The sequence below is a fragment of the Pipistrellus hanaki genome, assembly GCF_964339955.1.
Source record: "Pipistrellus hanaki genome assembly, chromosome: 2".
In the NCBI taxonomy this organism is placed as follows: domain Eukaryota; kingdom Metazoa; phylum Chordata; class Mammalia; order Chiroptera; family Vespertilionidae; genus Pipistrellus; species Pipistrellus hanaki.
In genome coordinates this window covers 155,017,905-155,035,650 of record NC_140504.1, presented here as the reverse complement: position 1 = coordinate 155,035,650, position 17,746 = coordinate 155,017,905, and the positions used below count along the sequence as shown (strand labels likewise).

At 37.5% G+C, this 17,746-nt stretch overlaps 1 protein-coding gene across 7 annotated transcripts in view; it reads left to right on the top strand.

Moving 5' to 3' along the window:
- Positions 1 to 12,122, top strand: part of MIER1 (MIER1 transcriptional regulator) — a 54,851-nt gene extending 42,729 nt beyond the window's left edge. For all 7 annotated transcript variants that reach the window (XM_084872597.1, XM_084872603.1, XM_084872600.1 and 4 more), the window contains 3 exons: positions 389 to 516; positions 6,873 to 7,012; positions 9,247 to 12,122. In XM_084872597.1, coding sequence (XP_084728723.1) covers positions 389 to 516; positions 6,873 to 7,012; positions 9,247 to 9,551 — 573 coding nt within the window. In that variant the 3' untranslated portion in view covers positions 9,552 to 12,122. The remainder of the gene's footprint in view (positions 1 to 388; positions 517 to 6,872; positions 7,013 to 9,246) is intronic.
- Positions 12,123 to 17,746: the final 5,624 nt, after the last annotated feature.

Genomic DNA, 17,746 nt, shown 5'->3' with positions numbered 1-17,746 from the left:
GGTAATGAAATAAGTGAATAATCAAATTTGCCTTAGGGTGCCATCAATCTCACAAGATACCTCCTTCAAGATAGAAATATATGGGTTAAAGTAATATTATCTTGCATTCCAAGTACTCATGCAGATACCTTTTTTTCATTTTCAATCCTTCCAGCTCTCCAAGCCAAGTAGCAAAACGGAATTTTGTCAACATTGTTATCCCATAGGTGAACATATGTGAAGTGAACCCATTCAACTACACACATAGGGACAGCACAGTAATCACAGGAGTAACTTAGTAAACAAAGCATTAGCATTATAATAGTTTTTAAACTCACTGCAGACTATTCTCAGGCTTTTTATAAAATAATTAATTTTGGATCACTGTAAAAATATTTGTTTCTTACAGGTTCGAACAAGGTCAGTTGGTGAATGTGTAGCATTCTATTATATGTGGAAAAAATCTGAACGTTATGATTTCTTTGCTCAGCAAACGCGATTTGGAAAAAAGAAATACAATCTTCATCCTGGTGTAACGTGAGTATCTTTTCTTTCATGTAATGTGTTTTTAAGCTTTTCTATTTGCTTTGTTGGGGTGCGAGTTGTGTGTTTCTTTTTAACCCTTTGCACTCTGCTGTCCCCTCTCAGGGGACATCGGAATTCTAGCATATCACTCGGATGTCCCCTCTCAGGGGACATTGCAGTTTATTAGTGATTACAGGGAATTGAGTTATTTCAACACACTCCGCTGCAAAGTAGCGTCGAGTAGCTGGTAGCCAATGTCCAGAATGGTTCGGAGTGCAAAGGGTTAATTTATTAACTTTAGAGAGAGAGAAACATCAATTTGTTGTTTATGCATCTATTGGTTGATTCTTATATATGCCCCTGATTGGGGATTGAACCCGAAGCCTTGGCATATCGGGACTATGCTCTAAACAACTGAGCTAACTAGCCAGGGTTTTACTAAGCTTTTCTAAATTTTTCTTGAGGAAATTATAATTGTTTAACAATACTTCAGTTTCAATTTATTATTTGACATATCTGTAGGACATTTGGACTTCTCAGTATCTTAGAAAACATTGCAAACTACAGTTCATATTATTTGAGCCAACAAATACATCAAAGCAGCTGAAACTGGTTTGTCTCAGAGGATAGAGCTTCGGCCTACGGACTAAAAGGTCCAAGGTTCAATTCCGGTCAAGGGCATGTACTTTGGTTGTTGGCACATCCCCGGTAGGGGGTATGCAGGAGGCAGCTGATCGATGTTTCTAGCTCTCTGTTCCTCTCCCTTCCTCTCTGTAAAAAAATCAATAAAATATATATATATATATATATATATATATATATATATATATATATCTCAAAGCAAATGTTAGAGTGTATGTTTTCAGTAGGATTCCTTAGAGTAGTGGATCAGAACAGCTGTGAAAGCATATTTTTGTTTAATTCTGTTTTATTTAGTATAAACATTTATAGTTTAATAACTCTGAGAGCAGTAAAAATAGAAAAGAGAGACTTATCTTTTCTAAAAAAACTACAGGGTCATATGCCTAATAGAGCACTTTAAAGAGGAAAGGAAATTAATATTTTTTCTTGTCTAATCTATTTTTTAAAATATATTTTTATTGATTTTTTTCAGAGAGGAAGGGGGAGGGATAGAGAGGTAGAAACATCAATCAGCTGCCTCTTACATACCCCCTACTGGGGATATGCCCGAAACCAAGGTATATGCCCTAGACCAGAATCAAACCTGGGACCCTTCAGTTCGCAGGCCAGTGCTCTATCCACTGAGCCAAACTGGTTGAGGCTTGTATAATCTATTTTAGATCCAGGGAACCAAAACTCATTATGCAAAATGCCTTTTATGTCTAATCCAGTCCCCATGCACCAAATTCTCTTAGCTCTCAGTCAGTCTAGTTCTGGAATGAAGCATTGTCCCCATTGCCACTAGTAATTTGTTATTTAAATGCATAGAGCAGCCACATTCAACCTTTTTCATCTCATGGCACATATAAACTAGAGGCCCAGTTCACAAATTTGTGCATGGGTGGAGTCTGGCCCGCCTGCCCTGATGGGGGCCGATCAGGCCTGCGGGTGGGAGGGACTGAGGGCAGTTGTCCAGCTGGCCCTGCCCCTGATCAGGGTGGTGGGGCCAGGCCAGTCCAACCCCTAATTGGGGTGTAGGGGACCGATTGGGAGCTAGGGGTAGAGCGGCTGCAGTGCACATCATAGCGACCAGTTGTTCTGGTTGATTGGCTTTTATATATAAGATTGCTGAAATTTTTGCTGATCTGACAAAAAAATTGGGTACAATTTTGATTCATTCATACCAGTGGCTATTGTTGTGTTGGCTGTGTCACTTTTGAATTTGACAATCTAAGGCAGTGGTTCTCAACCTTTCTAATGCCGCAACTCTTTAATACAGTTCCTCATGTTGTGGTGAACCCCTACCATAAAATTATTTTCATTGCTACTTCATAACTGTAATTTTGCTACTGTTATGAATCGTAATGTTTTCTGATGGTCTTAAGCAACCCTAAAGGTTGAGAACCGCTAGCAGGGTCACTTAAGACCATCGGAAAACACAGATATGTACATTACAATTCACAACAGTAGCAAAATTACAGTTATGAAGTCGCTACAAAAAGAATTTTATGGTTGGGGTCACCACAACATGAGGAACTGTATTAAAGGGTCACGGCATTAGGAAGGTTGAGAACCACTGATCTAAGGGAAAAGAGGTCAGTGCCCCTGACTCAATAGTTAGGTATTACATGTTTTAAAAGTCTTGCAGCACACTAGTTGAAAATGGCTGACATAGAGTATAGAGCCTATCCTCTCACATGAGTTGCTCTAAAACAGGGGTCTTCAAACTACGGCCTGCGGGCCACATGCGGCCCGCAGAGGAGTCTGATCCGGCCCGCCAGGTTTTTTGGGCAGTGAGCGCAGCCGAGGTGTTACAGTAGGAATTAGTAGTTCATATAGTCCGGCCCTCCAGCTCTCTGAGGGACCGTGATCTGGCCCCCACTTTAAAAAGTTTGAGGACCCCTGCTCTAAAATGTTATTATAGTGGACTTAACCTGATCATACTATACCTGATTATTCCCTACTGTGTATGGAATAAGAATAATGTAAAATGTGACTTCATTTGGTCAGTGTTCACTAGTCAAGTTCTTATGCTGGCCAAATAACTGCCTTTGAAAGATGTGCTTGTATACATATTTTGGAGTAATGTTTCCTCATAGTTCTCGCTGCTGGTCATTTTGCTGAAGGATCAAACACTCTAAAGTCACAAGCAAAATCATCTAAAAGCGAATAAATGGTTATGATTGCCCTTGCAAATCATGGGTACATTGGACACTGCCTCATCCCCCATTGCTTAAAGCTCATGATAGCTAGAGTGGAATTTCATAACAGTATTCCAAATTTTGTCTAATTGTTTAATATTATACATTTATAAGTTTTTCTGGATTATATAATGAATTGGTATTGTTGAAGCATAATGTAGAACTAGATATAGCTGTCTAATTTACAGAATGTACCATTTTAGTCTCAATTTTCAAGCTATTCTGTAGGAAAAAGCCAGTAGTAACATATTTCATTTTTTCCACCCATTTCAGAAATAATATTCACACATGAATTACAGGCATTCTGTTATCATCAGCATAAGAACATAAGAATTGCCATGTTGAGGCAGACCCATGGTTCATCCAGTTTTCTTTTCCAGAGAGCATCACCAAGGGCGGTGCTGTGGGCTGGCTTTGTTGGTCCTCTGTGTTGTCAAGCTTCGCAGGTTAGATAGGGATGTGCTGCCAAACACTTTAGTTTCTCTGATAATTTCTCCATAACTTCTGTAACGTTTTGAAGATGCCTATGTCTATAACCTTGTTTCCTGTTAAGGTTAAGTTATTCTGTAGGTGGAATAGCCACAGGTAAGGGTAATCCTCATTTTCTCTTTCCTTGGGCTTCAAGAGTTAACAGTGTTCCTCTGGTGTAATGTATGAAGTGAACAAATGTGCTTGCCCCACTAGGCAAGATAACAGTTTTATAGTCTTTGATTATGTTCCCTTTGGGTCTTTCATAAAGTTTAATATATATATATTTTTAGCTGAACTGTAATTTTAGACCACACTATACATTATTTTCCAGATGAGAAGAAATTGTGGTTTTCTGTAAGCATGGAGATATTTTTCCAGTTTGCTTCCAAACCAGTTTACTTTTTGTTATTAGTTGCACACAACATTAAGTTAATGCCTTTGGCCAAAATTGCATTTTTCATCTTTATTTTTAGTCAAAATCATAGAGTACATTTTCCTGAAAGTTATTTGTTCATTTTTTTGTTGCATTGTTATCTGGCATTTGTTCACCAGAATGAACTACATTCTTTGCCTATAAATATCCTTTGAAAGATTCTGATGCAGATTCTTTACTACTTGAAAGAATTGGTAGCCATATGCAATTTGAAGATTTGGCTGAAACCACCTTGCATTTAATTTTTTCCTCTTTTTTTTTTTCTTTTTTTTTTTTTTTAAGTAAAAATTGCCCTGGCTGGTTTGTCTCAGTAGATGGAGCTTTGGCCTGTGGGCTAAAGAGTCCCAAGTTTGATTCTGGTCAAGGGCACATGCCCAAGTTGTGGGCTCCATCCCCGGTAGAGGGCATGCAGGAGGCAGCCTATCAATGATTCTCTCTCATCATTGATATTTCTATCTCTCTACCTTCTTCTCTGAAACCAACCCTATATAATAAAAGCCCAATATGCTAAGTGTCCAGTCATCTGGTTGTCTGTTCAACCAATCAAAGAATAATATACTAATGATATGCTAAGGCCACTCAACCGCTCCCTATGACATGCACTGACTACCAGGGGGCAGACAGTCAACCAGTCGCTATGATGTGCACTGACCACCATGGGGCAGATGCTCCAACTGGTAGGTTAGCTTACTGTTGGGGTCTGGCAGATCAAGACTGAGTGGGAAGGACCAGACACACCCTGGAGCCGTCCCGCATTCTCTTCCTGACTGGCCAGCCTCCTACATCCCTTCCCAGTCCCGATCGTGCACTGGTGGGGTCCCTCAGCCTGGTCTGCACCCTCTCGCAACCTGGGACCCCTTGAGGATGTCGGAGAGCTGGTTTCAGCCCGATCCCACAGGCCAGGCCGAGGGACCCCATTGGTAAACGAATTGATGCACTGAGCCTCTAACAAAAATATATATATTTTTAAAAGTAAAAATTAACTCAGCTAACTTTGGTTATCTGAATGCTGTTTCACTCTCCTGGGTAGTCTACTTGACTCCTCTTCTTCCTTAAGCATTCTGAATGCCATTAATTATTAAGTAATAATAATTCTTTCACAATATCATTGATGTATTCAGAAATTTAAAATAACTTTGATATCTAGTCAATTCTAGTTTCCTTTGCTTGGGTTTTAGCATCCTCCGTTATCCATTCCCACCATACCAAATTTATTTCCAGCAATTCCTCATCATGCATCTTCTGTTCCTATTAGCCTTAGCTTCTGAATTCCCTTTAGCCTTAATCATTCTTATTTCTGTTTCTCTGTGCTTCAACTTTGTTACATAATTGTTCTGCAGGTAAGATACATGGCATGAAGCCAAAAGGTCATAAAGACAATTAAATTTAACTCCTTTCATTTATAGATGAGGTAAATAGGCCTAGAATGTTAAATTGATTAGCCTGTTATCTTGTATGTTTCTCTGATATGTGTTAATTTTGTACCTCAGATTGTTTGAAGCTTCTTGAGCTCAGGTACCACATCCCTATATTTATTATATCCCATAACCCAAGGGACAGCGTGATCATGAAGTTTGAGATTAAAGCTATAGTTGATTTCTTTTTATGGACTTTTTAACACAAGACTTTTGAGCCTTTCCACTGTTTTCTTGTCCACATTTTTATCCACATTCTTTGTCCTGCTCACAAATTTCTAAAACATTTGACTGAATATTTCCATTATACTTATTCTAAGGGAATTGTTAAATATGTATTTTTGTTTTTATTAAGATACTACGCCGTGTCATGTACAACTTAGGCACCAAAAGTGCAGTGGTAAACAAAACAGACTAAAGTCTCTGCCTTCAGGAAGTTTTTCCAGAGCTGGTGTTGCAGACTTTTCCTATATGTGTCTTATACAGCAACCCTATGTGGTAGATAGGTCATGTATGATTACATGGCTTTTCAGATAAGAGCACTATACCTCAGAGAGATAGTAACCCAGGTCTAACTCAGACCAATTCATATACATAACTACCTTCCGCGCCATAACATTCAGGAATGACTTGGGAAGAAGTGAACTCGCATTTAATGACATAGTGGCAGATAAAGCCAGTAGATAAGCCCAGAAATTTAGTGAACTTATAGCTCATATCTAGCAGAAAGGTAATATAGAAGGTATCCAGGAAGATTTAGGGAGGTGATTCATTGTTAGGACCTAATTTGTCTTTTAGATGTTGCCGTAGTTATCAAATAGACTTTAGGGGCTTTAAAACCCCATTGTGTTTGCTCAGGAACTCTTCTATACTCCTTCTGGTTGACATCATCCCTATCTCTTCATTTTTAGATCCTCTGGTTTTAGTTGGACCACTCTGAGCACTTGCCTACAATTTTTAAAGTCGTAAAACTGCCCATAGGTCTCTAAAATTAGCTAGTTTAAGGTTCTTGCTCATTTTTCCTACAAACTTGTAACCAAAATAAGCTTTCCATTTACACGTTCAGATCCTGGTGTGATAGATAAGGCAGTAGAATTAATGTACTAGTAAGTGAAAATTAGGATATATTTGTAAGTAGAGCCTTCTCAATTTAACCTCACTTAATTTTAATTGTCAGCTTTTATAATATAAGAAAATAATTACTTTATTATCTTACTTAATTTTAAGGGATTACATGGATCGTCTTCTGGATGAAAGTGAAAGTGCTGCCTCCAGCCGAGCACCATCCCCTCCCCCAACTGCCTCAAACAGTAGTAACAGCCAGTCTGAGAAAGAAGATGGCACTATAAGCAATAGTAATCAAAATGGTAAGCAACCAAAGAAACACTTCTGTTTCTTTCTGTAGCCTGGAATGTTCAGTTTTGGTTTCTATTAAACTTCAATGCAGAAGTTAAATTAATAATTGTAAACATCAGATGAAACATGATATCAGCATACATACATACATATTTACATACTAACAATACACAGACTACAAGTTAATTGGAAAGACTTCCCATTAATATCACTATAAAAATAAGTTTAATAAACTATACTGTCAACAGTGACCATTTCTTTTAAGAAATTTATTCTTTTTGAGTAGCATCTATTTTCTTATCTGGTTAGGATGTCTGAATATAAATATTCTTGTTAATTTTTAGACCAAAACTCCAGCCATTTCACATCAGAAATACACATTTTTAAAATATTTTGAGAGCGTATAACACATACTGATAAAGAGAGATAGCTAAAAAGACACCAGCTTGAATATTTTTCTCTTTGATAGCATAATAACCTTGAAGGATAGGAAAAGATCAAAAAGAAACATTTCTATTTCTATTTCCATGGAAAAAAAGAAGCAAAAGGCATACCAGTATGATTGAAGTTCAGATAATGTTCTTGTTTAAAATATATAGTGGACCAAAGATCATTGTGCTGATCAGTAACACCTAATCAGAGAACTATTTTGACTTCTAATTTAATAAAAAATGATCTTCCAAGTAAGACAGTAGCCAGGCAGAAAGTAATAAGTCCCTCACTCCTCTTTAGAAAGAAACGGGTACATTAGAGTTAAGTTCTGCCTACTTACATTCTGATGTAGCAGCCTTAGGGAGGGCTAGTGCAGAGCTAACCTAAACTCGTGACAGAAACTAGAAGAGAAATGCTGAGAAAAATTTGACCCTTGTTCTAACCTTTGGTCTGACCCTGGCACTGCTGTAGTGAATATACTGCACATGCTTATTTGATTATCCCTTTCTATTTCCTCACTACTTCCCTTCTAAGACCAGCTAAGCCAACAAAAAGTAGGGCCCAACAACCAATTTCCTGGTCCAAAAAGTTTCATTCACATGACATCTAATGCTACCACTTCCACCCTGAAATACAATAAAAAGCTGAAATCTGACCTTGGGACTAGAAGTAGAAACTCAGTTGGTACTACTTTTGTCTTCCTATTTGCTCATAATACCAAATAAATAATTTCCTTTTCTTGTTCTTTTTAAAGCATTTGATGAGAACATGCAGGTCAAGTAGGAGAGTTTCATGATTTTCCTATAAATTACTCAGTAGCCCAGAAGCCATTCACATTGAGTACCTAAAACTCAAATTCTCAGGTTTTTCAAGGAAAGGAAGGAAATTTCTAACCCAGTTTTATTTATTTGTAAGGGACTTTATCAGTGTCTTGAAACCTTACAGTTATTTTCTACCTAATCACAATATTACCAACTCTTTCAGCTTACTACAACAAAATCATGATGCATACTTCCGTGATTCATGATTGGGTATACTTGTGAGTTGGGGAAAATAGAATATTTACTTTGACCAAAATATAATATTTGAGTCTTATCCTTTATACTGAATATTTTAATTGTCTTTAGTGGTACATTTTATATTTTTATATTAAGTATTCCCACAATTTCTACTTCTTATTGCAGATAATGTGAACATGACCTTTTTACTATTAACTTGCTTTCATTAGAATAATTGTGTTCTTTTCTCACCTATTATGGAGGAATTTATTGACTTTTAGCATTTTAAGTGTATGCTTAGACAATGAAAACATTAATTTTCAACATGACAGACTACAGGAGTATCTAAAGATTTACATTAAAATTTAAAAAGTCACATCGTAATTTTATGTGGCAGTGTAAAGCTCAAGCTTCTAAAAAAGAATATAATATTTTACATGGTTTTAGAAAGGTTTGTTAAATCTGAATAATTTATGCATATCTTTGCTTAAAAATTCAGTTTTTGACTACTGGATCCAGTGCTTATTTTGTCACATAATATTAACCTGCTCTTAATATATGCCAAACTCTGTTCTTAATTCTTTATACTTAATAACTTATTTAATCTTCTCAGCTGTGCATCATAGTTATCCTCATTGTATATGTGATAAAACTGATGTTCAGAGAATATAAATAACTTGCCTGAGGTCATACCGCTAGTAGGCAAATAAACATAGTCCAATTTCAGACCATAACGCAGATTTGATTCCTCACTTCCTTGATGAAAAGCAATCTTATAACAGTTTAATATTAGCAGTTTGTTTCTTCCAACTTAGGAGTGTCATCTAATGGACCAGGTGAATTATTAAACAAAGAAGAAGTAAAAGTTGAAGGGTTACACGTTAATGGACCAACAGGTGGAAATAAGAAACCACTTCATGCAGATATGGATAGTAATGGTTATGAAACAGATAATCTTACCACTGACCCAAAGCTTGCCCATATTGATGAGAAAAGTGAGAGACCTGCCAAAAGGCGAAGGGTAAACAGCAATGGAAAAGAAAGTCCAGGTTCTTCTGAATTTTTCCAAGAAACAATCTCACATGGGAAATTTGAAGAACTTGAAAACACAGATGACTGAATTTTAGACTTATTTTACTTTCTTTGGAGTAAATCCTGGTGTGATTAAAATTTTCAGGGTTGATGGGTTACCTTAAAAACTTGATTTTCTTAAATTGGTTAAAATTTGAAAACTGAATTGAGTCCTAACTTTAGTAAATATGATTTCATAATTCTGCCTTTTGCAGAACTTTTATTTTAAAACTATAAAAGACCCTTTAAGGATATAACAAACAATTTAGTAAATTTGAAATAAAGATATATCTGTACCTTTTCATTGGATGTATTAATCCTAAAGTTTTACTCTAAGGTACTTTTTGCTTAATTTTTATGGCAGAGAAGAAAAAACAAATTTTCTGCTTAACACCAAATTTTTTTAGTTTATTGAAATCTTTCAGACATTTTTCTCTATATACAAGTTGAGTATCGTTATTAAGGAAACCCTTATGAATCCTGAAAGTTATGCTAGCATGATTTTTTTATATATAGAAGTTTAAAAATAAACCAAGTCAGGTTTGTATATGTAAAATTGTTGACATCAATGATGTCTTTCCATATTCTTATCTGGGCTTAAGAAATACATTCTGTATTTTTCCAGATTCTTTGTAGCCTTTGAAAGATTTTTACAGTACATATGTCTTGACTGAGCTGTTCTTTCTTAATACAAAAGCTTGTATAATTTTCTTAACTTGTACAGTTGGTAAACTTTTATGAGAGGAATTGATATCTGAGTCTGTCAGCTTTCATTTTATTTTGCTATGGTTTTTCTAATGAATTTTTAAGTGTTTTGTGTAGTAACTGAGTCATGTTTCTTATTCAGGTGGTAAAAGCATTCATGAAGGATTGTGAAAATTTTTTTTCAATTTTTTACTTATGGACAAATAGTGTGATAATTCTCAAATTAAGCATGATACTTAGATTTCATAGTTTGTATTTGCTATAATTTTCAAAATTATTTTTGAAGCAAGACAAACATTTAATATTGGCTTAAATGCTTAAATGTATCATGCTGACCAGAATCCTGTTCAGTTATTTTTATATGCATTATGAAATTTTCCATTTTTGCATTAAATGAACTGGGGGAAAGGTCAAGTGATATTTAGATAATTGGCACACACAAAGAATTGGCAGGCAGCAATTTTGATTTTTAAAAAGAAAAAGTGAAGTTAGAGAAAAGTTTTTGGACTTTTCCAGTTACAATCTAGTTTTTCAGATTCGACAGTATATTTCCAAAATGAAAATAAGTTATACAGTAACTATTGTTCTGTGATTACAAATAGAATCATCCATTTGCATAGCCTTGCAAAAGTGCCATTTTATTTTTAGTGCAAAATTCTTGTTGAAAAATGTAGTTTTATACAGCTGATAGACCAACCTATATCCAAACTTTTATAAAAGATTGTTACCTATTGTTTTTATCACACAGGCATACCCCAAATGCTTCTACCAATTCATTTCCAGCCATCAGTTCAAGAGCTGATGCCTTTTTAAATAAATCTTCTGTGATTTTGTTTTTAATGGTTAAGCTGTCCAATGCAATTGAGTAGAGGTTTACACTGAGACATTATGGTTTAGGCCTTACTCCATGAAGTATTACTATTAACATATGTTCAGACTGCTTCCCTCCACCAGTGTGAACAAGTCCCCCTACCCCAAACAGTGTTAAGAGCCACTCTACAACACTTGACTGGCTTCATATAAAGTGCACTCACTGTTACATACAGAATCCCAGTAAATCCAGGTTTTGGGTGGAAGTGTTGAGAAGCATGAATTTTGTTTTGTTTTTGTTTTGCCTAGAACATTAATTTATCCAGAATGGCAGCTTTAACATATAGTCACAATCCATTTTCTAAATCAGATTTTATTCAAATGAATCCAAAGTATCCTAGCTCTTTGTCAAAGACTATAGAAACGTTTTGAACAAATAGTAATGTACTTTTTAAGTTGTTGTAATATTTGAGGTACCATTTTCACCTTTTATAAAAGATGCATTTTGTTTGCAGGTGTGTGAAGTTGTTGAATACAGCACATGTATACATGTTAGGAAATCTTTTCTTCATCTTTCTTTTTAAAGTATGCCTAATGAAAGACATTCCACTATTATAATACATAATGCTCAGCTCCTCATAAAGGAATATTTAATTATATTTTGTGTTTATATAGGCATTTCACACAGTACTTAGTTATAAGTCATTGCACTATGAAATTTGTAGTAATATCATGAATCTAATTTGCTTAATATTTACTACATTTCATAACTCTTGAACTCCTGACAAATTGCATTGGGAAAAGAAGCCTTTGTTAATAGCTACTTAGTCTCTCTGACCTCCAGCAAAGCACTGTCGATTTCATTTGGAATGGTTTTCTGTTCTATGACGTGTCTTCAGCTAGAATTCAGAATCTGCAACTCAGTTCAACAGAAGTCTGTTGAGCTTTAAAATGTATTTGAAATAATATTTAAATAGGCATTTAAAATTATGAGTTGGATGTTTTTAAATTTATGCATAGTAATTTTGCACTGTAAAATAATTCCCTTCTCCCATTCCCTGTCTGCCATTCTGAATATGCTTATTAAAATATTTTTTTAAACATATTTGCATATTTAATGTTGTGTGAATGATTTTCATTACATTGATTTACTAGAATTATAGGTTTTCATTTTCTATGATGCACATTGTTTACAGTACAAAACACATACAATCTGTTGCTCCTACTCCTAGACATATTCCACGAAGTAGTGTTTCAGTGGCTCCAGTCTCTTCTATCTCATCTTGGATGATGTATTTTTTGTCCTTTTTTTCTCTTCAGAGATATCCTTTGTGCTATGGACTGCTAGTTACCTGTTTCTCTTCTGAACTATATAATTAAAGTTACTTGTTTCCTTCTTTTGCAGACCAGACAGCTATCATAGCAAAATACAATATCACATATTTTGCAAAAACTTCTGTCACCATATTGCTCTGCTCTTAATGGAAAATTAAGAGTGGGCACTTTGAGCCCTAGCCGGTTTGCTCAGTGGATAGAGCATCAACCTGCGAAATTAAGGGTCCCGGGTGCAGTTCTGGTCACGGGCACATGCTTGGATTGTGGGCTGGATTCCCAGTAGGGGGTGTGCAGGAGGCAGCCAATCAGTGATTTTCTCTCACTGATGTTTTTCTCTCTCTCCCTCTCTCTTCCTCTCTGAAATCAATAAAAATATATATATATTTTTAAACTGGGCACTTTGAATAAGTAAGTGTTTCTGAATTTCCATAGGCAAGATGTATGCTGATGACAATGGGCTGTGTAACAGGCTCCATATCACTATTAAATGCCAAATAAAAAATGAAGATTATCCCAACTATAATCTACATTCATGAAAAAAGCCACTGTGGAAAATCATATAATATTATGGGAAGGAAAAAAAGGAATTTCCAAATTTTAGTCTGTTAATTCTGTCTCCCTAAAAATGATGTTTCTGTATCACATAATTCTGATTATTTAAATTTTTTGTAATAAAATCAACACTGTTCTTTAATCAATTTTATCCTTTGCAAAATCTTAAAAGGGTCATCCCTTTAAGTTGTAGGCTAATTTTATGTATTTAATTACTTGGTTAGAATATCTTCCAATATCAATTTTCTGTTAACTCATTTATTATGTGCTGGTGTTTTTTTTACATCTCTGTGTGTGCATGGAGATTTTCTTTTTCTGAAAATCTTACTTAACATGTATATTACGTCATTTTGCTTTAAGTGTAACTAATCCTCTTGTCCAAATTGATGCTAAAGGCAAGAAGGCATGAGTAGGTAAGTACTGTGGTAGAAGGCTGAGTACCGAGGGCAAATGGAGAGGACGGATCTCGGGGAGTCCACCGGACCTGTGGTGGCCAGCCTTTCGGACCTCCCAGACCACCGGTCCACAGACCATATAATTCTAGCTAAGTAAGGTTTTCCTCCAACTTAACATTTATGTTAGAATATAACCCCATATGAAACAAATGAACAATTCCCCCCAAGAAAGACCATTTATTTTTAACACATACTTCAGAGTTTACACATTATTACTCAGGACTTGCCCCTTTCTCTTATCATTCACTATCCTGATTTCCTAAAATTTGGAAGAGGTGATGCTGACCTTCCTTGCTTTTTTTTTTTTTTTAAGTTGTGGCTCCAAGAATTTTGAAACCCTTTTTTTCCTCAAAAGGTGTCTGGTTAAATTAGGGAAACAGCATCTCCTATTGCTTTTGTGTAACTTTACAACATTGCACTTTCCTTAAGATCTGCTGATTTGGGGGGGAGTCGGGTTTGAGAAGAAACAATATGGATGTCACTCACGATATTGCTGGCTTGAATCACCCCCTGGGCTCCACAGAGGGCCTAGGTCAACTTTTGTGGCTTGGGGTACCAGCAGTAGTACAGTCTTTTGTCGTCTTTAGTTGAATTTGAGTAGATTAAGTTTGCTGTTGCAAGTCATCATCTAGAGTTAAACTTTAGAAGTGTTTATGAATCAGTGTCATTTTCAATAAAGACGTATTGACAAGATATATCCGATAGGCCAACGGGGAAAGCAGTGGACTTAATTAGATGTTTGGAGTCACATTAATGTTTACCAATAGTTGTAAATATTCCTTTTCAGAACATAGAGTTAAATTCCCACACTACCTGGCCTTGCGTTTCCTTACCTCGGACTATACCTTAGAGTAGACCAGTGTTTCCCAACCTTCTCTCATGATGAGAATCACCTGGTGGAGTTGTTAAACTACAGATTCCTGAATCCCAACTAAGAAGTGCTAAACTAGAATTTTTGGGAACATATAGGTAAAATCGTATACTTAACTAGTGCTCTAATTTTACCTATATGTTCCCAAAAAATTCTAGTTTAGCACTTCTTAGTTGGGATTCAGGAATCTATTTTAACAACAACACCAGGTGATTCTCATCATGAGAAAAGTTTGGGAAACACTGCCCTAGACCAGTGTTTCCCAAACTTCTCTCATGATGAGAATCACCTGGTGGAGTTGTTAAAACACAGATTCCTGAATCCCAACTAAGAAGTGCTAAACTAGAATTTTTGAAAACATATAGGTAAAATTGCATACCTAACTTAGTGCTCTGTATATAACATCTGTCTTAGAGCACTAGTTAAGTATACAATTTTACCTATATGTTCCCAAAAATTCTAGTTTAGCACTTCTTAGTTGGGATTCAGGAATCTGTGTTTTAACAACTCCACCAGGTGATTCTCATCATGAGAGAAGGTTGGGAAACACTGCCCTAGACCATACTTGCATTTCAACCAAGAGGTAGTCTAAAAATATGTCCTTGATTCAGAATCTTGCTCAAAACACACATAGGCTCTAATATCATGCTACCTCTTTGCATCCCATTCAGCCATATTTTAAGAATGATTTGGCCATTACTTATACTAAAAACCATTACAGTGCCCCTCTGTAGAATCAGGAAGATACCCATTCACTGTATTACAAGGCTGTTGTGATTATAAAATCACATAGGAAAATCCATTTCTTGAGAATACAAAATAGTAATTTAAAGTCCCTGTGGCCAGGAATCTTCAGATTTTAGAAAGGAAATGTATTTTTTAAAAATCCACAGCAGGGCCTAGAACCTATGGGGAAGGCACTTAGGTCCACAATGAGCTGTATTAATATGCATACAAATTTCAAGTCAGATATTGCTTCCAGACGAATTTGGCAACAAACTCAGGAAAGAACTTGTTTTTCAGAGCACTGTGGCTTTCAGAATTACAAACATGTAGTAGCCCTCATAGTTTTGCCAGCACTTAACGTGGCAGCTGATTTGTTTTGTTACGTATCTGGCAAGAAAGCTTGCAAACAGGAAGCCAGAAGTAAACTAGCAGGGAGTTTTGATATAGACAGTACCCTGCACGTGGGCCTTCAGAGCCAACAAGCAGCGCGGACATGAAGTGACTGAGTGAGAGGAGCCCAACACCCCGAGGTGGAGCTTCCTACTCCTCATTTCACAGACGGGAGAACCTAGGGCCCCGAGTCAAAAAGTGCCCCGAGTCCAACCACCTTAGCCTCTCAGACAAGGTCTGATCCCTCTGTCCTTTTCTCTCATGGCATTTAATAGTTTATATATTTGTGGCGAAGGCCCTGGCCTCAACCCTATAACAGATGGCTCACTGTGGCTGGCAGGTGGCTCGCATAAAGCAGCAGCTCCTTTTGTTTGCATTGTGCTAGAACATTTGGGGAAGGGACATTCCCTGCCAGGGAGCCTTCCCTGGTCCCAGAAGTCATGAGGCAGGTAAGCCCACTGCAGATAAACATGTGCCTTCCCTCACTGCTGTCACACGCACGGGGCTATGTACTACAAACGAATCCTCACCACCTTCTCCCAGTTCACAAATGGGGAAACGGCCACCTGGGGATGAAAGACTTGCCTTTCCCAGTGACCTGGATTTTCTTTACCCATTTTCCTGAGTTAAATCTTATCATTCAGGGACGATGTGTTGGAGGTTGGAAGCAGATGTTACTTGCAAACAACCTATCCCCACAAGTCTGAATTCTGGAAAGGAGGAAGTCCCCCAGGTTGGGGGTAAGGGGGTGGGTCAGTAGGTTCTGGGAACAGCTGGGATGGAAATCTCCTCCAGAAAGACCACATGGGCCGTGAGAGGTCAGACCCAGGGACCGGGACTCGCGGTAGTGGAAACCGCCACCCTGCCAAAGCTGGTGCTTGGCAGTGACCGTGAAGGGGAACACGAGAAGGTCGTGCTGTTTGCCAGGGAACAGGCAGTTCCCTTGAATCTTGTGTGACTGCAGGGAAGGACAGGGATTGAGTTTCCTGTGAGGTGATGGGACGGAGAACACACTAATTTGACTTAAAGGGATAAGTAATTTGACATTATTCCCATTCCCAAACATTGCACAGCACTGCCCGCTGTGGGCAACTCCACGAACTCAGAGCAAAAGGCAGCCCTTACAGGAAGGCAGATTTATACTCTGTAAAGCAAAGACTCCCCGCAGTTTCTACTGTCCAACAATGGAGCTTTCCTGTATGTTTCCTCCCCACTGAAATAAGGGAATAACAGAACTGACTGTAAAGGATTCTTTAGAGCAGCCGTGGCTAACCTTTCAGACCTCATGGACCACCAGTAGGTCCATAGGCTACCGGTTGGCAACCGCTGGTTTAGAGGATTAATCATCTATAATAATAAAAACGTAATATGCTAATTAGATCAGATTTCCTCCCGGACGTTCGAGGGAAGCCTAGGACACAGGTGCCAGAGGGAAGGCGGGGCCAGCAACCAGGGGAAGGAAGGCCTACTCCTGCATGAATCCCGTGCATCGGCCTCTAGTGTATCAATATGTAAGGAGCTAAGACGTGCCTACCTAGCATGTAGCAGATGCTCAGTAAACTTACTGAGTCAGAGCAGGTACTCTCTTCCCTTGCTACACTTCAAATATTCTTTTCGGAAAACACTTGGAAGCCTGAATTAAATACCTTAAAAAGGTTCACGTTTCGTTTCCTGAAGTTCAAATGGTCTCCTGAAAACAGAGTTAGGAAGAAAGATTCATCACAGCTTTCCTCATAAATGAAAAATAGATTTTATCACCCATCAATTTTATCTCCCTAAACAACTCATCTTGTTTCTCCTCTGTGCTTTCACAACTACACTTTAGGACCCCATCATTGCTCATCACCAGCCTCCTCCAGCTGATGAACTTAATTGGACAGTTCTGCCTTTTGGCCCCTCACCCCCCACCCAACAGCAATCTGAATGGCATCCTCAGTGATCTTGCTCGAGTGCAAACCTGATCTATAGTAGTTCCTCAGTTCAGGCTCACGGGTGGCCAAGGGGCCAAAACTAGCTGGCAGCTTTTTGTTTAGCTCTAATGTGAGTGCCTTTAGGCAGCCAGGTACCACATGCCCTACCGCTTACTATTGTCTCTAGTGATTGCACTCATTCAGATTTACACTTCCTACCTGCCTGGCCCCTTTAAGATCGGAATCTGTCAACACTTGACCTACAGTATACAACTCAAATCAGGCAGCTGGGATGATCTAAAATGAAGACAAGGCCACGTTTTTGCCTTGCTGGGCTCAAAAAATGGAGTTATTTCATTGGTATACTTTATTAATTCAGGAATTATTTATTGTGTACTTACTATGTGTCCAGCACTGTTCTAGATGCCAGGGAAACTATAGTGAACAAAACAGACCCATGTCGCTGCCTTCACAAAGCTTACATTTGATG